This window comes from Rattus norvegicus, chromosome 7 (assembly GCF_021556685.1).
Source record: "Rattus norvegicus strain SHRSP/BbbUtx chromosome 7, alternate assembly SHRSP_T2T, whole genome shotgun sequence".
Classification (NCBI taxonomy): Eukaryota; Metazoa; Chordata; class Mammalia; order Rodentia; family Muridae; genus Rattus; species Rattus norvegicus.
This window is the reverse complement of record NC_141540.1, coordinates 123,210,943-123,233,535: the sequence shown is the minus strand read 5'-3', so window position 1 is coordinate 123,233,535 and position 22,593 is coordinate 123,210,943. Positions and strand designations below refer to the sequence as shown.

At 49.4% G+C, this 22,593-nt stretch overlaps 2 protein-coding genes and 1 long non-coding RNA gene across 8 annotated transcripts in view; 1 reads left to right on the top strand and 2 right to left on the bottom strand.

The window, feature by feature from the left end:
• Positions 1-25: 25 nt before the first annotated feature.
• Positions 26-14,008, bottom strand: Ccdc134 (coiled-coil domain containing 134). 4 transcript variants are annotated; one of them, XM_087558754.1, is made up of 7 exons: positions 13,702-14,008; positions 11,887-12,005; positions 10,373-10,494; positions 10,091-10,175; positions 7,060-7,241; positions 6,689-6,760; positions 26-1,507 (listed from the first exon to the last, which is right to left on the bottom strand). In XM_087558754.1, exons 2-7 carry the CDS (start codon positions 11,987-11,989, stop codon positions 1,382-1,384), a joined length of 690 nt encoding a protein of 229 aa, XP_087414880.1. In that variant the 5' UTR covers positions 11,990-12,005; positions 13,702-14,008; the 3' UTR covers positions 26-1,381.
• A 135-nt stretch (positions 14,009-14,143) lies between these two features.
• LOC134479947 (uncharacterized) lies at positions 14,144-21,325 on the top strand. Its single transcript, XR_015625804.1, has 2 exons — positions 14,144-15,089; positions 20,134-21,325. It is a non-coding gene; the product is annotated as an uncharacterized LOC134479947 (long non-coding RNA).
• Positions 15,118-22,593, bottom strand: part of Mei1 (meiotic double-stranded break formation protein 1) — a 53,404-nt gene continuing 45,928 nt past the window's right edge. For 2 of the 3 annotated variants that reach the window (XM_087557463.1, XM_087557464.1), the window contains exons 24-30: positions 20,678-20,756; positions 20,320-20,495; positions 17,468-17,549; positions 16,992-17,098; positions 16,130-16,261; positions 15,856-15,968; positions 15,118-15,315 (exon numbers count right to left, since the gene is read on the bottom strand). In XM_087557463.1, coding sequence (XP_087413589.1) covers positions 15,270-15,315; positions 15,856-15,968; positions 16,130-16,261; positions 16,992-17,098; positions 17,468-17,549; positions 20,320-20,495; positions 20,678-20,756 — 735 coding nt within the window. In that variant the 3' untranslated portion in view covers positions 15,118-15,269. 3 annotated transcript variants of the gene reach the window in all.

Below are 22,593 nucleotides of genomic sequence, written 5' to 3'. Positions count from 1 at the left end.
TCAGGGAAAAACTCGGAAGACATGGTTTAGAGCTTGTCAGAGAATTCAGACACCATCAGATTTATTTTACCAATGAAGGCACAGCACAGGGAAGAGAAATAGCAGGCCAGGCCAATCAGGCCAAGACTCAGGTCTTGACTGAGCACTGTTAGCAACACCTGCACTTGAGGTGGAGGTAGGGCTGGGGTGTCTCCGCTCCTTTAAGCCATACACTTTGGCTTGGCAACATCAAAGAGGTGGAGCTGTAATTTCAATAGAGCCAAGACAGCCACCTGCTTTGAAACTTAGAGACACCAGGCTGCCTTCTGAGGGTCTAACTCCTTCCACAGCGTCCTGCTCTGTGGCCATAGGGCTCTGCTTGACCCTGAGCTAGGAAGTCCACTGTCTGATCAACTCAGCTACAGTAGACCCATCACAAAGCACAGCCTTCCCCTGCAACCTGTCCCCTACAGCCTCTCGCCGCAGTATCTTTAGCAGCAGAGAGAACAAGTGGATTGTCCCTGAACCAGCTCAGTGACTGTCTCCAGTTATCTGAGAATGGAGATCATGTTCTTTTAAGGTCTCCTTGAAATAAACACTCTCCCAGGGTACGCCTGAGTCCCCTCTCCAAACTGTCCCGTCAGGAAGGGCAGCAGTGAGTGAGTGAGACCAAACCTAGCTCTTGCTTCTCTGCACTGCAGAGGCCAGGGACTTCCCCTCTTTTTTTTTTTTTTTTTTTTTTGGTTCTTTTTTTTGGAGCTGGGGACCAAACCCAGGGCCTTGCGCTTCCTAGGCAAGCGCTCTACCACTGAGCTAAATCCCCAACCCAAGGACTTCCCCTCTTGATGAGGTAGAAATGTACTCCATGCTGGTCCCAACATCTCCAGAAGTGTCTGCTGCCCTAATAGTTCTCTCACCAGCCTTGGGGAGGCCAGTGGATTTGCTAGCTTTTAGTATTGCTCTGCAAAGAGCTGGACCCCTGACAGGCAGGCAGCCCAGTGACATAGGCTGGCTGCAAGCACAGCGCCTTCACTTATAACTCAGAGCCTGGTTCTGCTGCTTCCTTACGAAGAGCAGCATCTGGCCTGCAGCCTGCCCTCACCAATGGGATCCAAGCCAGGAGTTTCTTCAGCCAGCCTCCTCCAGCAGCTTCCCTGCATGATCCTGTCTGTGGAACAGTGTCCTCTCAAGGCATCCCTAGTGTGCTGTAAGATCCTGGAAGCTCTGTCTTTTTGACCAGGGCTCAAACCTGGCTTCTGAGGATGCAGCAAATGTAGGCCTCCCTCCCATCTGGAAGTTGCTGGTGCTCATCGAGGTGCCTGACGGTGCCACACCACGGCCACATCGCAGCCTTTTTTCACTGGTCACTTGCTGATCCTTCAGGCCCCAGGCTGGTCCAGGGCTACAACTCAGACTGGGATCTTGAAATTCTTGGGCCTTTCCGGATCTCTTTCCGCTTCTCCTCCTTCTTCCGGCGTTTTTCTTCTTCCCTCAAAGCCTTCTGGAAAGGGTCAGTGCTAGGAATAAACTGAGATGAGCAGAGTAATTAGATTTAGCCTAGGGGTAGCAAAGGGTTTCCTCCAAGCTAAATCATGGAATGTAAGACAAGAAGATTCTTAGAGAAGGCCCTGCCCTCAGGAAGCCCCAGACAAGAAATCAGATGAAAGGGCTCAGGAAGCCACTGACTGGACCATGAGATAATCAGGAGCTTGACAAGCAATGAGATAGGAGATTCCAGGAATGGCAGACAGGTGCCAGCCAAGGCATGAACTGGAAAACAAATACATTCTTTCAGAAAGAGGAAGCAGTGTGACTCTTGGAGCAGTGTGGTTCTTGGAATCCTTGTCAGACACACCCTCAGGAGGGAGGCAAGCTAGGAGTCCTAGACAGCAGGTGCTGCCCTAGTGAACAAGGAACAGTCACCAGGAGAGGGTGGGTCAGAAGTCACACTGGCAGAGCATGATCGAGAAGTGAGAGACTGGGATGCTGGCAAGCAGAGATAGACAGAGGACATGGGGCAACTCCAGCCTCAACCCCAGGTCCTCACGTTTCTTCAACTACCCTTTGCAGAAGTCTCACAATCCTCAGCTCCTGTTGGTCTCTACAGCCAAGAAACTATCATAGCTGCATCTGTGTTTATTTGTCTCTATGACTGATGAGACCCCTGGCCATACTCCTGCAGGCCTTTGCTCAAGCTGTGGCCTAAGCCCAGAATCCTCCTTCCAGCCCTGTCTGTGGCATTGCATTTACTCTGCCACCACTGCCCTGGAGACCTACCTCTTCTATGGCCGCCTCCTCAGTGGCATCTGCCCTCTCACTAGTGCCCTCTTTACAACTTTGTACTAATTTATTCTTGGGCTCCTCCTTCGTGGTCACCTACTTTACACCTGACACCTACAACAGTGTTTCAGGAAGATGGAATGTTGGTATTGGGTGCTGTGTTCCACTATAGCCCAAGCACAGAATCCCGCGTGGGTCTCAACAGCAGTCAGTGGACATTTTTGACAAAAATCAACAAATGGGCTCTTTAGAATATATAAAACACAAAGAATTCAAATCTCAGGTGTGAAATATGTCCTTTTATATATCCTTAGGACAAAATTGACAAATGTGTGACCAAGGTAAAAGCAAACTAAGAGTGCCACCTTGTGGCATAACCTACTTGCCGAGTGAGTAGTCCATGTCTGCGGGAGAAGGGGGAAGTCCCCGAGTGGTCCAGAGACGGAAATGACTATTCAGGTCAAGCTGGTGGAATGCCCAACTAAATAGAACGAACCAGACATCCACTCACCCCCCAGATTCTATCACTCTTATCTCAAGAAGAAAAGAATCTTCAGCAGGGTGATGGTGGCACAGGCCTTTAGTTCCAGCATTTGGGAGGCAGAGGCAGGTAGATCTGAGTTCAAGGTCAACCTGGTCTACAAAGCAGGTTTCAGGACAGTCAGGGATGCACAGAGAAACCCTGTCTCCAAAAACCAACCAACCAAACAAACAATAAATCAATAATAAAAGAGTGAGAGAGACTCTTCGGGTGCTGCTGAAGTAGAGAGGTCCACGCTGAATACAAAACAGTGGGCAGTGGGCTGGAGAGGTGGCTCAGCAGTTAGAGCACTGACTGCTCTTCCAGAGGTCCCGAGTTCAATTCCCAGCAACCACATGGTGGCTCACAACCATCTGTAATGGAGTCTACTGTGTCTGAAGACAGCTACAGTGTGCTCATATACATAAAATAAATAAATAAACCTTTTAAAATGGGCAGGCTGGAAGCCATTTGTATATTATGTGGGAAGCCCAGGGAAATTGTGTTGCTTTGATGGCCACATCTAAGAGCATATTCTGATAACATTACACTTCTGACTCAATCTTCTGTGAACAGAGGCATGTGTGACCACAGGGTGAGAAAAACCCACTTACAGAAACTAAGCATCTTCTTGGTGCCCCCTTGTGGCGAGAATGACCTCTGCAAGGCCCTGGGCCTCTGCACTGACTGGGTCCCACTTGGATCGAGGTCTTGCCCAGGGATACTTCTCAGAGTTATGATTACAGCAAGCAGCCTTGAGGTGTGTACCATTTGGAAGCAGGAACCACTACTGATGGGGAAAACTATACCCTTGCTGCACTGGCTCAACAGGAACCTCAGAGATTCTGCTAGATATGAACAGTTAGGCATAGTCCCACCATAATCCTGTGGTTCCACTAGGATAAAAACTAAGGTGTTGAACAGAAATTAGTTAGCAGTGCAGTGGTAGCCGTGCGTGGTGGTGGGATATGGTGGTAGTTTTGGAACTTTAGAGGTAAATGCAAGAGGATAAGGAGTTGAGGCTAGCCTGGGCTACATGAGACCCTGTCTCAAAACAAACAAGGAAACAATAATGAAACCCAGGGAAAGAATTGCAGGCCTGGGTGCTGTCTTTTAAAAGCCCTGTGTCTAAAGTTGGGTCTTGCCTGGCAGCTGCAAACCACAGTCTTAATCAGGACGCGTGGCTCATTGTCCTCCACTGTCTGTGACATCGATATGGTCTGTGGTAAGTCTCCTTCCAGCAGCTTGGAGTTTGGGGACTCGTTAGATACAGGGCACTCATGTAACTGGCTCCCAGAAAAGAGAGTTGACGAAGGAAGCCCCCGTCACGACTGGTTGCTGAGGGAATTAAATACATCTTCCATGACCACGGGGAGAGGATGCTGAAAGCTAGTTCCCCTGGATTTTGTCCCAGGTGTCAAATTCCAGGGCTCAATGGATATTCCTATTCAACCTTCCAAACGGCTGGGATTACATGTGTGTGTGTGTGTGTGTGTGTGTGTGTGTGTGTGTGTGTGTGTGTGTGTGTGTGTCTGTCTGTCTGCCTCCCTGCCTGCCTGCCTGCCTGTCACCACAATCAGTTCTATAACCATGTAAAAATGTCTGTCTGTCTGTCTGTCTGTCTGCCTGCCTGCCTGCCTGCCTGTCACCACAATCAGTTCTATAACCATGTAAAAATGTCTGTCTGTCTGTCTGCCTGTCTGCCTGCCTGCCTGCCTGCCTGTCACCACAATCAGTTCTATAACCATGTAAAAATGTCTGTCTGTCTGTCTGCCTGTCTGCCTGCCTGCCTGCCTGTCACCACAATCAGTTCTATAACCATGTAAAAATGTCTGTCTGTCTGTCTGTCTGTCTGCCTGCCTGCCTGCCTGCCTGTCACCACAATCAGTTCTATAACCATGTAAAAATGTCTGTCTGTCTGTCTGTCTGTCTGTCTGCCTGCCTGTCACCACAATCAGTTCTATAACATGTAAAAATTCCATGTTCCGCTCTCATCTGAACCTTCTGAAACAAAGTCTAGGTGAACAGGGGAAGTAACTAGAGAACAGTTACATTATAGGTATCAGGAGGGGACACATGAATAATTCAACAAGAACACAAGCACCTGGGGATGCCCTAAGACTCTAGAAGACTCAGAGAAGAATCCAGTGGCAGGTACCACTAACCATCACTGGGCATGCAATTCTCATCCACGTGACGGGAAAACTCACATAGAGTATAATGAACTACTGTCCTGTGTTCCACACCATCAGAGGTAGCTAGTCCTCAGAGTGCTGGGCAAGGATGGCCTAATCTTGTTTTATTCTTGCAGATAAACTATCTTTTATTCTTAATGTCTGAGCAGCCTTGAATTATACCACACAAGGCAACAGAAGCTAAGATTCTGCACTTAAATATCCCCAGGACTTGGCCAAATAATGTATTGACAACTTAAAAGCATACAGCGGGAGAGAGAGGCCCCAGGGACGTTGGCCCACGCTGAATGACTGCTGCTCTGCTTTTGCTTCCTATAACTATTAACAAATACATTTAGTAAAACTGGCAGATGAAATCTAAATCTTAGGTGGGTGCACATTAATTTTTAGACGATGTTCTAATGGCTTGAATGAGACATCTTAGTCCCAAGATCTAAGCAACATCTGTTTGAGTTGGGGACCCTGAAGAACATGCTAACTGAAGTCAGTCCTGCAGGCTGGCCTCATCCTCATCCTCAGAACGAGCGTGTGGCAGCTGGAACCCAGCACTTGGAAGGAAGGCTAAGGCAGAGTTTAAGGTCTACCTCAGTTACAGTGTGAGACTATCTCAAAACTCAAATCAATAAACCAAAAACAACGCATATGACTGTACCTCAGTGACATGAGACAAACTGAATGGACTCGGTCACTGCCTCGGTCAGACTGCCCGGCAGGAGGCAATGCCCCAGCAATCTATGTGCTTACTGAGTACCTAGTGATCAATCTGGTCAATCCTCTTGTTTGACTGACTTTATTTTTGGTTTGTTTTAAGGCAGTTTTAGTCCAGGCTAGCCTCAAATTCACTACATAGACAGGTGGCCTCTTGGTCCAGCCTCATGATTGCTGGGGTTATAGGTAAGTACAACCACATCTCATTTCTAGCAACTCTTTATCCAGACCACTTTTTCAGGATTATGTTTGCAGAGACTAATCTTGGAAGGATAAGGTATCTATCTTTTTCTTGGCAAAGCACAGATCTGTTTAATTCACTATGAAGATGGCAAATTTCCTAAGCACAGTGGTCTGTAGGTATAATGCAAGCCTACTGCATGCCCCACATCTGCCTGGCCCTTCCATGTAAAGACCTGAAGAACAAGGGGACCCAAGGCCACAAGGCTAACAGTCTGGCTACTGCTTCCGCTGTACTGGAAACCTGGCATCCAGACAACGCAGGTAGACCCTCAAGCCTGTCAGACTCAGTCTCACCCACAGGAGGAGCCTTTCCTTCCTGTCCTCCTGGGTCTGCCCTGCTCCCTCTGATCCCTTCCCCCTGTGTCACCATCTGTCTTCTCAAGCTGCAGCTGTTAGCCCCCAGAGCCAAGTTTAGAACTCTAGATTAAAGGCACATGTAGGCGTGAGAACAGAAGCCCCAAGTGTACCAGCACCAGACGCTCAGAGCAGGGAAGAACATGACCTGGCCTCAGCTGGTCACTCTGACACTTACAACCTGGGGTACATATGAGGGATCCCCAATCTCCACCAGACCCCAGCTGTGGTGCTCATTCAGAGAGGAACTGTGACTTACCCAAACCATCAGTTACTTGAGTACATTGAGTACATCGGATACATTGGGTTGTCTGGTTCCAAGCCCACACAGCATACCCTAGGCCTTAGTCCCACAGAACCACCTCCCATGCCCATCAGACACCGACAGTCACAGGCCCCAGCAGCTCACCTCGGTCCGGTCTATTGTAAATGGGTTCTGGAAGTCAGAATCCTTCTCAGTGATCCCCAGCTCCTGGGCCATCTGTGGATGAAAAAGCTGGTCATCCTCTTCTGCCTCCTGCCCCTGATTACGAGAGAGCCATTCCACTATACAGGATCTTAAGCCTCAGAGCCTGGGCAAATGTGGGCCGGAAACAATCCCTAGGGACCTCCGAAAGTCAGCACAGAACCCTTTGGAATTAGGCCTCTATGACACAAAGTGCCCTGACACTTACAGAGCACATTAAGTAGCTAGGATAACTGACAGGGTCAACCACATCCAGAGCTGAGGCTCCCAGCTCACCACCCGACAGGGATCCCAGCCCTCTTACTAGTCCTTACCAGGCTGAGGACGGGTGAGTGGGGCCCCTGGTCAAAGACACCTGTCTGATTGCAGAAGCTGATGCCCCAGCGAATAAGCAGGTTCCAGTTGGAATTATGGTCAAAGTAGTGGTGTACAATCTTCGGGAAGCGCAGCACCACATCACCAAAGAAGGCTGTGTTCTCCACCACATGGGAGAAAGCTGGCAAGAGGGATGCAGTGAGCTGTCAGGGTGCTTGTTCTCCTCTCGTCCACCTCAGACCTCCTCCACCCACCAATCAGACAAGGGCACGGCAGCCACCGATCACAGACTGCTCACTGCATATGCGCGATGCACTAGGGACTGCTTTACAGGAAGAGATGGCTGCCGTTGCTTAGGGGCTTGTTTGTTGGTGGAATTTTATTTTTCAACTTGATATATCGGGAGTCATCTGGGAAGGGAGCCTCAATCAGAGAAGCTCATCCACACGCTGGTCTGTGGACAGAGCCATTTTCTTGACGGATGACTAATGTGGGAGGAATGACTACTGTGGAGTGGGCCATCCTGGGCTTACACAAGAGAGCAGGTGGGGTGGGCCATCCTGGGCTTATACAAGAGAGCAGGCTGAGCAAAACATGCAGAGAAGCCAGCAAGCAGCACTCCTCCACAGTCTCAGTGTGGCTGCTGCATTGGCCTCCCTCGGTATTCACTAAGCAACAACAAAAGACAAGACAAAACAAACAACACAGAGACCTTTCCTTCCCAGGCTGCTTTTGGTCCAAGTGCTTCACCACAGCAACAGGAAGCAAACAGAGCATAGCAGCTAACCAGTGAGTGCCAGACTTAGCCTGCACACCTGAGGTATGTGTTTAACCTCAAACTTGAGAGCTTAGAAGACATCTTCTGAACTCAGGCACTACTGCCTTGGTCAGTACAAAGCCAGGGGTCAGGAGTTGGAGGTCATCCTTATCTACAGAGTTATGGAGCCAGCCAGGGCTACATAAAACCCTAGGTATTCCCATGTTTGAAAAAAGACTAATTTACTTTGAGAATCAGAAATGGGCATTGTTTTGTAGAGTCCGACTACCCAGGCTTGGAGCTAAGTGTCCAGAGCTGTGCCTTAGTATTAACTGTACAAGGTCAGCTCTGTCAGGACAGCTAGTGAAAGGGTCAGAGTTATAGTGTTTTTGTTTAAAACATTCTTTCTGGTCGGGTAATGGTGGCACACACCTTTAATGCCAGTATTCAGGAGCCAGCAGCTGGTGGATTTCTGAGTTCGAGGGTAGCTTGGTATGCGTGTGTGTTTGTGCAAGCATGCACACACACGTGTAGGTGTGTATGTGTGTGTGTGTGTGTGTATTTCCATTTAATTGTATTTCTTTTTGATTGACAGAGAGTCTCATGCAGCCTAAGTGGGACTGATACCTATTATAAAACCAAGGATTACCTTGAACTCCTGACCCTGCCTCTACCTCCCAAGTGTTGGGATTACAGGTGCATGGCAGCATAACTAGCTTTACTTTTCTGTTAAGCACTTGCAGTAGTATCTTTATGTGGCCTAAAGCTCAGTATGTGTCTCGGGTTGGCCTCGGGTTCATGATCTTTTTTCTAACAGCTAGGATTATAGGTATTCCCCAACTCCTGGTTATTTGGAAATTGTCTGGACATATTTACTACAATATCTGCTCTTTCACCCTGCTCCCTCTAACACCATAATCTTATGCCAGTATATCTAACCAGGAAGGTAACAGCAATGCATTAGCTTACCCACAGCCATTCGGCATTTGAATTGTATCAGTTTTCCCTTCTCTAATGAGGTCAACTGGTCAGTCTGCACTGGGGTTAGACTTCACTCTAGTGATAAGTCCCGTAGACCTAGGTAAGGATGAAGAGTCGCCATATCTTCACCTTCTCTACTCCTGAAGCAGAGCAGACCCAAAAGCCCAGGGAGGTCAGGGGTCCCTCCTGGTCCAGGCAAGCAGAAGCCAAAGATCTGTCACGTTGGCATGTGGCCCATGGTTCCCTGGACTTCAGAACAATCCTGATGCTCAGAGAACTCAAGAATCAGTTTGGGGCTGGAGAGGTGGCTCAGCGGTTAAGAGCTCTGACTGCTCTTCCAGTGGTCCTGAGTTCAATTCCCAACAACCACATGGTGGCTCACAACCATCTGTAATGGGATCTGATGCCCTCTTCTTGTGTGTCTGAAGACAGCTACAGTGTACTCACATACATAAAATAAATAAACAGATCATTTAAAAAAAACTCAGTTTGGTTGAGAGAAGAGCCAAGGCAGACAATGTGTTCTCCTCCATCTGACATGAGGGATGGCACCTGAAAGGCGTCACTAGTCACGCATAAGCTGCTCCCTCTGCTCCCTCCTCTCAGTGACCCTAAGAACTATTATTGCTAAACTGTGATTGGTTAGGTCGGGCCTTCAATTCCAGGATTTGGAAGCAGAAGCAGGGAGATCTCGATGCATGAGGCCACCCCGGTCTACACTTCAAGTTCTGGGGCAGCCAAGGTTACACAGTGAGAAAAAACAAAACTGTGATCCATTAGTAGGCGTGAAGAGGCACTACCACCAAGGAGGAGCTCTTATAGGACAGGCCGGGGGTGGGGGTGGGGCTAGGAGACATGAAACAGCCCTTCACCTTACCTGTTTTCCTCGCCCTGTCTGAAAAGGGATTTAAGGAGTTTGGGATGTTACTAAAGTAGCAAAGAGTGCTGGTAACTACACTCTGACTCAGATACTTAATAGGTCCTGGTCATTTGCCTCCCAAAGAGTGACTGACAGGCTCTGTCCTGTCCCCTGTGGTAGTGGGCAGCGACTCTCCTCAGGTTCCCCTGTCCTAAGCCCGGGACGGCGTAAAGGAATACCTGCTAAGGACAGAGACTGGTTCTGAAGCCCAGAAAAGATTAGAGAACCACACTGGGCCCTTATCTATCCCAGGTCTATCACTCAAGTATCACACAAGGATATTTGCAGGGGACAGAGTGGTAAGAACAGAGAAGGAGCAGCTAGAGGATCCCAGGGGCGTAGGGAGTCAAGGGCAGGGTTGGGGAGACCATACCATCCTTCAGCTTCTCGTCCTGGGGGAGGGGCCCGTCTGGAAGCACATCGGCAGCAATGAGCACTGTCCGGGAGTCCTCCAGCACCTGAAGGAACCCCGTCTCGGCTGAGTGGCTTTGTGGAGCCCTTCACAACTTAGATCCAGCCCCAGTTACCCGAATCCCACTCCACTCTCCTACCTACGCTTCATGTCCTCGCTGAGCACCGTCCCCTTCAGAGGACCCTACGCCATGCTCCCACTGAACCCCTGTCCTGCTGTGAGCTGCCCTGCTTCCTGACACACCTTAAAGAGTCCCTTAAGCATGACATCGAGGATCTTGTACTGCTGGTGGATGTCGTTCAGCTGAGCCAGATTCTTCAGCGCCAACAGCTGCTCTCGACGCTTCACCTCAAACATCTTCTTGTCTGAGCAGCAGTAAGTTAAGGAGCAAAACCCAGTTCAATGGCCCTGACTCAGAGGGCCCACGCATTCCTAACCTGTGCCACTAAAGCTGTGGGTGGCCACAGCTGGGATGCCCTGGGAAGGACAAACTGCCTGTGAAGTACATGGGACCTGTAATGAACCATTTCTCTAGATCTCAAAGACTCTGCACACAGAAGAGAGACCAAGTCCAACACTCCAAACCAGGCAACTGCCCTTCTGTTTCCTGTCATCTCTCACACAATCATTCACTGTTCCAGAACCTCCAACAGTGTTTAAACTATAGCGTCAGCCACATGCCCCCACCATTCTCCTGGAAATTTCAGTTCTCAAGACCTTGCTCAGTAGGACCATAGCACAGTGCTGTCCCAAGACCTCCTGTATCCATCTGAGGCTCTGGTCACAGGAACAAGGTCATCTGTTTGGATGCTGTGGTGATTTAAATGAGACTAGCCCTCACAGGCTCGTATTTAAATGTTTAGTTCCCTGTTCACAAGAAAACAGGGCAGCTCACAGCAGGATGGGGCTTCAGAAGAGTTATGGAAGGATGAGTAGGGGTTCTCTAAAGGGGACAGTGTTCAGTGAGGGAGGGAGGGACAGGGTTAGGAGGTAAGGCCTAGTTAGAGGTATAACACTGGAGAAGGGCTTTGCGGGTTCAAAACCCATACCAGGCCCAGTCTCTCTCTGCCCCTCACCTAGAGATTGGGATGTAATCTCTCAACTACTGCTCCAGCACCAAGGCTGCCTGTCTGCTCCCATCCCAGCAGGATGACCAAGCACTAACCCTCTGAAACCATAAGCAAGCCCCTGACCAAATGCTTCCTTTTATAAGCTGCCTTGGTCATGGTTTCTTTCTCTTCACAGCAACAAAACAGTAACTGATACACAGACTTGGTGGCTCCATAGATCCCTTAAAACCCGGGACGGTCCTGTCTCATCTTTGGGTTGCCAAGGCATGGCTCAAAGGACCAGGCAAGATGAGCTGGTAATCCAAAGTTCTGGAGGGGCTGTGTGAGGACTTAGTCAGGTACTGCGCATGGACAGTCCTAAGCCTCTGCAGATCTGAGGGATGGAGAACAGGCTCAGGAGAAAACTGACATGCTCAGTCTGACTGGAGCTCGTTACCTCCTCCCTCCTACGCTTACCAACTTTGTCCACTCACCCCTGGGATCCCCCAAGGAGTTATGGATGCTGAGAGATCTCATTCACCAGCCCTTCTGGTTCTTTTTTTTTTTTTTTTTTTTCGGAGCTGGGGACCGAACCCAGGGCCTTGCGCTTCCTAGGCAAGCGCTCTACCACTGAGCTAAATCCCCAACCCCTTCACCAGCCCTTCTAAGACAGCTAACTCACACCCCACCCAAGTCCGAGAGAGATACAAATTTTGAGGCTGGGGTCCAGAGTGCTCTTCAGGGTGCCTGTGACTTCTGTGCCAGGCAACAGCAGGACAAAGAAGACTGCCAAGGACTGAAGCAGGTCCATATCTGAGACTCTGGACCTAGAGGAACAACTCAAAGACAGGGAGTGAGTTTAGTGAAAACACACTTCCCCAGCCTCCGAATGCCAGGCATCCAGCTCTGGGAGGCCCCTGAAGATCTAGCCAGGGCTGCTGGCTAGCAGGCACACAGTACAGGCCTACAGGACTGCAGGAGAGGGGAAGGAAGAGACACTTTAGCAATGCTTACAACACTGGACAGGGATTGAGGCTAGAGCTCTAGGTCGGAGTCTTGACTACATCTGCCTTGTTCCTGGGCTAGCGCCCTGGTTCTCCGAGCTATAGCTTCCTTTGTGTAGCTTCCTATAAAACAGGCCATAGGAGGTCCCTTTCCTAATGCAGAGCTACAGGTCTGGACAATGTACTACATCTGGAGAAAGGGGCCGGGCAATAAAAATCTGTCAGTCAAGGAGTCTGGGACAGTGAAAATGTATGTAAGACTTGTGTGGTTTCCCTCCTTCTCCAACCTCCTCTGACATGAGAAAGAAGGGACACAGGATGGGAAGGGAAGCAGGGAAGACTTGGAGACTGCATCCATTCACTCGGGAACCACATGCAGCATCTGTTCCTATTCCAACAACAGCCTACCGTTATTGATCAATGTCCCACGCTCTTATAGAGCTGAGAACAAGGAGTAAGGAACTCCCTGAACTTGTACTTTGTCCCTTGAATGGGTGAGAGACAATCAACAAACATATAAGCATAAAAGGACGAGGCAGGGCAGAGGGGATGATTTGGTAGGTAAAGTTGGAACCCGAGTCTGACCCCCAGCACCATGTATAAACTGGGCACAGTGCGTGCTTGTGGTCCCAGAGCTGAGGAGCTGGAGACACAACTATCACTGGGGCTTGCCAGGCAACTAGCCTGCCTGAATCTAGAAGCTGCAGCTTCAGTGAAAGGCCCTGTCTCAACAAATAGGAATAGAATTAAGAAAGATACCCAGTATGGACCTCTGGCCTCCACATGCACACACTGAGGTATACACGCATGAACACACACACACAGTTGTTTTTGGATTTTTTTTTAAGGGTGAGAGGGATTTGGTCAAGTAAAACATTAAGTGGGGTCCAGGAGTAGTAGCTCGTGACTTTAATCCCACCACTTGGGAGGTTGAGCTGGAGAATTTCCTTAAGTCTGAAACTAATCTAGGTCTTGCCTAAAACTCCACAAGGAACAGGATGCAGTGGAAAATGACAGACAACGGAAGCCTCATACTCAGATGATACCCAGTTTTACTAATGTGGAAACTGAAAGACAAAAAAAAAAAAAAAAAATTGACTATTCAGTCTTACAGCTGTTCCGAGACTGAGCCAAAAGTCTTTCTCTCAGCTCAATGCGCTGTCTCTTGTCTCTAAATAAGCACAGGGCACCTTCTATCAACGCTGGCCACTCCCCCACCCAGAATTTGAGATGCTCAGAAAGAGACAGTTAAGAGAACCCCTGTCTCCACGAAGACGGGACAGCAGAAGTCTACAGAAAGACTCCAAGATCATCCAGGACCTTCTGCCTCACGTTCCAGAACCCAAGGGAACCTGAACCAGGCCACAGCAAAACCTTGGGAAACAGAAATTTACCAGACAACCTAGGATAAGATAACTCAAGCAGGACAAACGTGAGAAAGCAAAGTAGCGGACCGTGGCGGGACAGGTCTGGTTTTCTTTACTGTTTGTTACTCTACTCTTCGGCCTCTAAATCTCACTTCGGTCCCGAGCGTCCCCAGAACTCTTTCAGGCTCGGCAAGCGACTCCGAACTCGTCTTGTAGAGCCAGTGGTAGTGGCCGGGCAGCGGTCCGTTCCGCGCCTTGGGGCTTCGGAGGAGCTAGCGAGCCCTTCTAGGAGGTGTCCGAGTCCCGAAACCCGCACACAGTGCGGAGGGCTCCGCACTCCCCTCCCATGAAGCCTACAGTACCGTCCGGCTCCCCAGCCCTCACCTACCCAGGCTAGCGGTGTAAGAAGAGAGCAGCCCCTCGGCTTACAGCCGGAAGCGCCCAACTCCGGCAAGGCACGGAACACTGGAGCAGCTGGCCTCAGTGCTAGGAGACCGACAAGTCGCTGTCCCACCCATTGCGCTGCTCCTGACCAATGAGACCGGGCCGCGACCGCCGCGCTCCGCTGACTTCACTTCCGGCTCCGCCCCTGCTGTGCTCCGGCGCCGGGAGCCGCAGCTGTCAGCAACCGCATGGTCCTGGGGAAGGCAGAGCTGGGCACGCTGGTGATCTCGGTTCTGGTAGAGTTGGAGGAAGTTAAGCTAGGGATGGGGCCTTTACCCTGCTTAAAGCGCGTCAGCAAACCCCGGCCGGAAACCCTGGCTGCCCGGCCCTTTGAACGTAGTGTCTGATTTCTCATCCGAGTCAAATCTTAAACACCAGTTCGCAAGATCCAAGGAACTAGCAGAATCCGTAGTGCGGAGCGCGGGCATCCCGTACTTGCCTATCCTGTCCACTGATTTCTTTCTTTTTTTTTTTTTTTCCGGAGCTGGGGACCGAACCCAGGGCCTTGAGCTTGCTAGGCAAGTGCTCTACCACTGAGCTAAATCCCCAACCCCTCTGTCCACTGATTTCTAAACCAGAGTTCTTCGTCTGTTTCTATCTCTTGCTCCGGGGTGGGGATTGAGGGTGTCAGGACAGCCGGATCCCGGGAAGACAGGTGGAGCGGCCAGTAAGCACGCAAAGCCCAGGCTGGGCTGATAAACACTAACAGGTGCGGGCAGAGTTGTCTGCCAGCAGCCAGCGACGGGTTAAATGACCATTGCCCACAAGAAGATAGAAAAGGGCTTTGAGAAGGCTGGCTTGAGCCAGGGGAACTGAAGTGGGAGACAGACTGAGGGTTTGATTTTTTTTTTCCCCCTGAGATTTATACCTCTCCCCATGCCCAGTGGAGGTGAAGTACCTCTCAAAAGTCCAACCACAGGGCTTGGGGCCCTTGAGGTTGGGGCCTTCCCAGCTCAGGGGTTCTTCATGTCCTTTATGTATAACTTTAGCACTTTGCACAGGCTCCTTAAGAGCTGTCACTCTCCACTCTGTCTCTCCATCACGTACTGAAACAAGCCAGTGTCCGATGAGTGGCTGAAGAACAAGTGCGAGGAAGGTGAGTTCAGAGTGAAAGCCCACACAGGAACGATAATGTATTATTTTATTTCCTGATTCCATTTCCACGGTGGAGTAAAATAGCTCCAGAGGAAGGCGTGATCGTGTCGTTTGCCCCTTAACAATTGTGTCCTGAATCTGCAGGTCTCATTTTTTTCTGCTGTTTCTGGGCCTTTATGTCTCAGTCTCTGATGTGAGACAGGGAAACAGACACACCTCCAAGGCAACTGACATGAAACATGAGAGGAGCATAAAAGAGAAATGGACCTGAAGGGGTGTGTGTGTGTGGGGGGGGGATATCATGGAACCCAGCAAGGGCAGGCATGGTCAGGTAAGAGTATGGGTGCTTCTGATATTGGTGGCACGGATTCCAAAATGGGCCAGCAGTTGCCATATAACAAAACTGACTGTCCCGTGAATAGCCAAGGGAGTAGCCAGTAGGGGTAAAGAATAACACACACACACACACACACACACACACACACACACACACACACACACACCAGCAAGCACTATAATGTGAATGAGCAAACCGTAACCTAGGGAACACTGAATACCAGGTCAGCCCGGGTTTTATTCTCAGCCTCCTAAGTGCTGGGATATATAGATATGTGCAGTCATGACTGGCCTCAAACCCAGGCTTTTTTAGGGACTTCCCAACTACCTTCCCTCCCTACTTGGACTGAGGAAAGCATACTGCTACAGACAGCCTCTATGGCCTTGGTGATGTTGCCCAGGTCGAAGCCCCTAGATGCAAGAAAGGATACAGCATGTCTTGAAAGACTGGCTGGGCTGGGAAGGTGCGGGAGCAAAGGCCCTCCAAGGAGGCTTGCAAGGTCTGGGTCATGTTGTTGTCATTTAGGAGACCGATGCGCTGTACCTGTAGGAGAAGGGACAGGAGAGTTATGCCCTTTCTAACTGTCCCCCCATTTCCCATACCCTTTTGACTTCTCAATGGCTTCAGTGGCCAGAGCTCCACCTTCTGCAGAGAAGATGGTCTTAAGGGCCTGGCTTCATACACAACCTCCCCTTCCCACTCACCTGCAGGAGGAAGCCATGCAGAGCCTGGAGTGTATCTTTTGAGAGAGTTGACAGGTCAGCCAAAGCTGCACCTTGCAAAATGAGAGCCACCTCTTCACGAGAGAGGATGCCACTGCTCCGGTACTGCACGAACTAGCCCAGGAATAAAAGCCCCAAATGACCACCCTTAGAGGGGTCGCCATTTTCTGTGGACTGCCAAAACCAGCCCTGAGCTGAAAACACTATTCTAAAGCCCAGAGTCCTGCTTTTAAGCTCTGCACTGGGGAGAGTGGGTGGGGTTGTCTCACAGGAGAAAAGGGCAGATAAGATAGACTGAGTTCATGAGGGAGCTGGCCTTGGGGACCTCATCAGGCTCCCTCCTCCCCCAGCCTTGCACTGCAAACTCACCAGATGAACCGTGTGTGGTCCTTATAACTACTTCACCCACTGTGATACTGTCTCCTGCCTGTTAACCCTTTGAGCCTCAAGCTGAAACAGTCTCTACACTTTACACCAACCTCTGACTTTCACCCACTGTCACCCATGAGCTTGTTCTTGTGTTCTGTATTCAACGAGAATTATTTAAAAAAAACATTATGTGCCCAACACTATCAAGATACCAAATTTAACAATTCGTTTACTTGTCTTTTTAAGGGGCCTTAGGCAGATCAGACCCATCTGTCTGTCATATTACAACAGGCCCTGGTCATTCTTTCATGACAGAAGAGAAAAATGTGTCCTAAGGACAGATGCTACTATTCACAGGGAATCCCTGGGCAGGTCTCCTGCAGAGTGAGGGCTCTTTAACACCTTCATGGTTTGGATCACTTTAGCAACACCTGCTGACCTCTTACGGCCATAGAGCTATCCTTTCTGCACTTACCAAGGTCATAAGTCTCAGTATTTCAGGTCTGAGGAAGGCATTCTCTCCAGAATCCAAGAGGGTGAACAGCAAAAACCGATTCCAGGGCTGGGAGGCCACATGGAGTGCTGCAAGAAACACCAGTCCTCAGGTGTTAATGTGTACTCCAGAGGAGTTTTTTCCTATTGGCTTAAAAAAAAAAACCACCGGAGAGGCTGGGTTCATGAGTTTCTTGTCTGGACTTCAGACCACCCAGATGGACTCCCAGGGAAAGTCTATCACATGACTTCATGGAAGTGGGCAGCTAGAAGGCCTGTTCCACTTAAGAGCACTGTGACCAGCAGAGGACATTGGAACACTCTGACCCTCAGTGTCCACATCTGACAATGGACATGGCAGTGTCCTTTGCAGTGTTGTCAGATCACTGGGATGGTAAGATAACGGGCTCACTCCCTCTAGTCTTGATCACGGGAAAACAAGAGAATAGAGGTTTCTACCGACGTCTGGGCTCCTGGCGTGCAGGTAATCGAGCAAGGCTTCCAGACAGCCAATACAAGCTTGAGATAACAGAGGGTCTTTCTGGAAAAAACAAAACAGAATTAGGGTTAGGATTTTGTTTTTCTGAGACAGGTAGTCCAGGCTGGCCTCAAAGTCTAGGGTCGTCATCATCATCATCATCTGCACACACACACACACACACACACAGACATTTAGTTTTAACGAAGAAAAAGTTGTTTTCCACTTATTTAGGTTTTGGTTTTTCTGATATGGAGTATAGTCCTGGAGATAATATTAAAAGCTTCTTAGATTCATCAGCCATGTACTGATCACAACGCTTATATTAAGTAACATGTTTTGTGAAGCATATATTTTTATTTTTCTCGAAGCAGGTATTATATACCTGGCTGATGGAGGTTCGACTGTGTGGATCAGGCTGGCCCCAAACTGTGGCAACCCTCCTGCCTCGGGTTCCCAAGTGCTAAGATTAGGGCTGGAGATATAGCTCAGTGGTAAAGTGCTTGCCTAGCATATACAGAGGCAAGACATTCAGAGAGGTCAGTGAGCCCCAAGCATATGCACTAGGTTCAACCCTCAGTATTAAAAAACAAACAAGGGCTGGAGAGATGGCTCAGTGGCTAAGAGCACCGACTGCTCTTCCAGAGGTCCTGAGTTCAAATCCCAGCAACCACATGGTGGCTCACAACCATCTGTAATGGGATCTGATGCTCTTTTCTGGTGTGTCTGAAGACAGCTACAGTGTACTTACATATAATAAATAAATCTTAAAAAAAAAAAAGAAATACTGATATGGGTGGATCTCAAAAATATTAAGCTAAATGAAAGAAACTGGAAATAAGTCCAAATGTTATGTAATTATGCGAAATTCTAGAAAAGATAGTTGTAGGGCATGTGGGACCTTGTTGCCAGACAGCATAAGAAATGGTAGAGCTGAAAGAGCAGGACTGGGGTTGGGGATTTAGCTCAGTGGTAGAGCGCTTGCCTAGGAAGCGCAAGGCCCTGGGTTCAGTCCCCAGCTCCGAAAAAAAGAACCAAAAAAAAAAGAAAGAGCAGGACTGAGTAAGGCAGGAGCAAGCAGAGCCATTTCCTGCCTGCCTCTACTTGCACTGGAACATGCAACCATGATACCCACTGAGGACCATGGGCTGGGGCATGTAGCAAATACACCTGGGCTGGAAAAATGGCTCAGCGGTTAAGAGCTCTGACTGCTCTTCCAGAGGTCCTGAGTTCAAATCCCAGCAACCACATGGTGGCTCATAATCATCTGTAATGGGATCCGATGCCTCTTCTACATCTGAGGACAGCTACAGTGTACTCACATAAATCTAAAAAAAAACCCTACCTGTAGTTCTTCTCCATGCTAATGAGGTGTCTAGATAGGCCTGAGCCTTCAGCCAATGAGCTTTCCTTCCCCGGTATTCCTTCCCGCAAAAAGGTATTTATTTAATCCCGGTTCACCCCAAATAGTGTATGCATTGATATTCGGGGGTTGTTGCTGTGTTCAGCACAAAGACCTAAGTTTAACGGACAAAGTTCACATAAAAAGCTAGTGTGGGAGTGTACTCTTACAAGCTCAAGGACAGGAGGTAGAGACAGGCAGCTCCTTGGGGCTCACCGACTAGCTAATCTAACCCACTCAGTGAGTACCAGGCCAGTGGGAGACCCTGTCTCAAAAACCAAAATGGAGTGCAAGGCGTGGTAGTACACATCTTTAGTCCCAGCGCTGGAGGCAAAGGCAGAGAGGCAGAGGCAGGTGGATCTCTGAGTTCCAAGCCAGCCTGGTCTACAGGGTAAGTTCCAGGACAGCCTGGTCTACAGGGTGAGTTCCAGGACAGCCTGGTCTACAGGGTGAGTCCCAGGACAGCCAGGGATACATAGAGAAACCCTGTCTTGAAAAAAACAAAACAAAACTTGGAGGTGGATATCACCTGAGGACATGGGGTGGTCTTCTGCTTCCACACACGCAAATGTGGGCACACAGGGTTAGGGCTCCTACACACAGTCTCTCTCACATACATATTCACACTGTGGGCATTCAAACACACACACACACACACACACACACACACACACACACACACACACACCCCAGAGACAGAGAGGGGGAAGAATCTGATGATTTTGTCTAATCTGATTTTTTGAGTCCGGGTCTCACTATTTAGTCTTGGCTGTCCTGAAAGTCACTGTGTAGACCAAGCTGACCTTGAACTCAGAGATCTGCCTGCGTGACTCTACGTCCCAAGTGCTGGCTCAGTCCTGATTTCTGCACTGGAGACAAGAGGCTCTTCAGAAATCCTCAGGAGCAGCGGTTTCCAACCTTCCTCATGCTGCACCCCTTTAATAAAGTTCCTCATGCTGTGAGGACCCCCGACCACAACCTTATTTCATTGCTACTTCATAACTACAATTTTGCTGTTAGGAACTGTAATGCAAATGTTTGCATGCAGTCCCTCAGAAGGGTCTCAACCCACAGGTTGAGAACCAGTGCCTTAGACCTTCAGCATCAGATTGGGCCTGCTGAGGTATCCAGCTTCATACACTGAGCACCGACTGATTCCAGCCTCTCCAGTATGGAGACAGGCACAGTTGTAATCTAACAGACTCCCTTTACGGTATATTCATTCCGTCTGTTCTGTCCCTCTAGAGATCTCCAGCACAGTGATGGTGAACTCCTGGTCTCCTGCCGCCACCCCGCAAAGGCGGGGATTTCAGCCTCGTGACACAAAGGCTGCTCTGACAGAAGCACTAGTCTCCTGAGAGGAAGCCCTCCCTTCTGTTGTCCTGAGAACAGGAGTTCCCACTGCCGGGGTCCAATCAGCAACAGCCTTACCTGTACCAGGAGGTTCTGGAGCCCAATCAACAGGGATAGCACTTGTGATGTTCCCAGTGGAGCTAGGACATCATCTTCAGGAGCTGACAGTGGTTGACCCCCTGAGGGTACCCAGGCCACAAAGGCAGAGGAAAAGCTTTGTTGCAAGGCCGTCCGCAGGAATCGTAGGATGGCAGCTGGAAACACAAGATTCCTGACACTAAGATCGTCCTCCTTCCCCATCTTCTACCCACACAGAAGCGATGCTGATAAGCAGTTATGGCCTTGAGGGGGTAGGGGTGGGGGTTGGGGGGTAGCTGGTCCTATCTCAGAATCCAGGGAAAGGCTTTTCTCTCCTACTGGGAAGTCCATACGGTACCTGACAGCAATGCCGACTTTTTTGGAAAGCTGAGAGCCTTCAATACTTGGTTCAGTTCCACAGATAATGTCTGATGGACCTGGTGGAGAAGTGGAAAGGGCTCCATCTAATCAGTGTTCTGGGAGCGTGGGCACCTTGGCCCACTTCCCACTGCACCTGTTACATGAAGTCAGGGAGGTGACACAGAGCCCTCAGAGCCATACTGTCCTGCTTGAGGAGGGCAAGCAAGCCTGTACCCAGAGACCTGAGTCCTCTCTGAAGCTCAGCCTCACTGGGCTCAGTCTCTGGCTCTCCTCACCTAACTCAGAAGACCACAAGTCCCACAGGCCAAATCCAAATCTTCGCTCTAGCCAAGTGTGGTGCCTCATGCCTATCACCCCCTTGAGAGAGGAGGATTGTTAGTCTGAGACCAGCCTGAATTACTTAACGAATTGCTATATAACTAAGTAAAGAATGCTGGCTAGGGCTGGAGAGATGGCTCAGTGGTTAAGAGCACTGACTGCTCTTCCGAAGGTCCTGAGTTCAAATCCCAGCAACCACATGGTGGCTTATAACCATCTGTAATAAGATCTGATGCCCTCTTCTGGTGTGTCTGAACAGCTATAGTGTAATATAAATATAATAAATAAATCTTTAAAAAAAAAAAAAGAATGCTGGCTAGTCAGGCAGTGGTGGCACACGCCTTTAGTCCCAGTGCTTGGAAGGCAGAGGCAGGTAGATCTCTGTGAGTTAGAGGCCAGTCTAGTCTACAAAGCGAGTTCCAGGACAATGAGGCTTACACAAAGAAACCCTGCCTCAAAAAATGAAAGAAAGAGGGCTGGAGAGATGGCTCAGTGGTTAAGAGCCCCGACTGCTCTTCCAAGAGGTCCTGAATTCAAATCCCAGCAACCACATGGTGGCTCACAGCCATCTGTAATGGAATCTGATGCCCTCTTCTGGTGTGTCTGAAGACAGCGACAGTGTACTTATATATAATAAATAAATAGATCTTGAAGGAAGGAAAAGAAAAAAAAAGGAAGATGAATGGACGGATAGATGAATGGATGGATAGATGGATGAATGGATAGATGGATGAATGGATAGATGAATGGATGGATAGATGGATGCTGGCTCTGCTACCTGTCAGCTGAGTCTTGAATAAGTCACTGGATCTCTCTCCACCTGCCTAGCTTTCATCCATGAAACAAAAGGGGTGCTTCTTACTTTCACTTCCTCTGGAGTTATTTTGGAGCCTGGTTTAGGAGCATTGTAAGTACATGCCTGGAGTCCACACTGAAGAGCTGGCAGGGGTGAGGGGCAGGTGCAAAGCCAGTCTGTTCTGCTCACCTCTACCAAGATCTGTCAGGGGCAGGAACTATTACCGTCTTGCTCATAGTCTAGTATAAAGAAGTCCTTTGAGCATCCTAGACTGAATTGTAGCATCGGAGATGGGCAGGTCCTCAGCTGGGCAGATGCTGGCCACCAGGCACAGCCAAGAAGGAAGAAAGGTGAAGCAAGCTTCTACCAGCCTCGTCACCATGGACATGTGAGTGGCCCACGCTCCTCTCAGAGAAAAACAGGGAAGGTTTCTGTTCCAAATCAAGCATGGAACTGTCACCCTAACTATAAATCACATTTGGGAAGTAGGGGCAGAAGGATGAGGATTTAAAGGCCAGAATCGGCTCCTTAGCAAATCAGAGGCTGTCTGGGCCACATGACAGCCTGTCTCAGTAAAAATGAGAAAGGAAGAGACAGGCATGGTCAGACATGCCTGTGACCTACCATTCCAGTGGCAGAGGCACGCAGAACTGTGAAGCAACCCAGTCTAATCTACACAGAAAGCTCCAGGGCTGCAAGAGGAACCCTGTCTCAATAAATAAATAAAAAACAGAACTCAACCCTAGGCAGCACCCGGCAGGGTCTTCCACACCACATAA

Excerpts from the sequence above, each read along its gene's own strand:
- Ccdc134 (XM_087558754.1), bottom strand. The coding sequence starts at position 11,989 with ATGGACCTGCTTCAGTCCTTGGCAGTCTTCTTTGTCCTGCTGTTGCCT. Across the intron at positions 10,176-10,372 it reads TGCTTAAGGGACTCTTTAAG|GTGCTGGAGGACTCCCGGAC; the intron begins GTGTGTCAGGAA and ends GGGTTCCTTCAG. Across the intron at positions 6,761-7,059 it reads ACTCACCCGTCCTCAGCCTG|ATGGCCCAGGAGCTGGGGAT; the intron begins GTAAGGACTAGT and ends TTTCATCCACAG.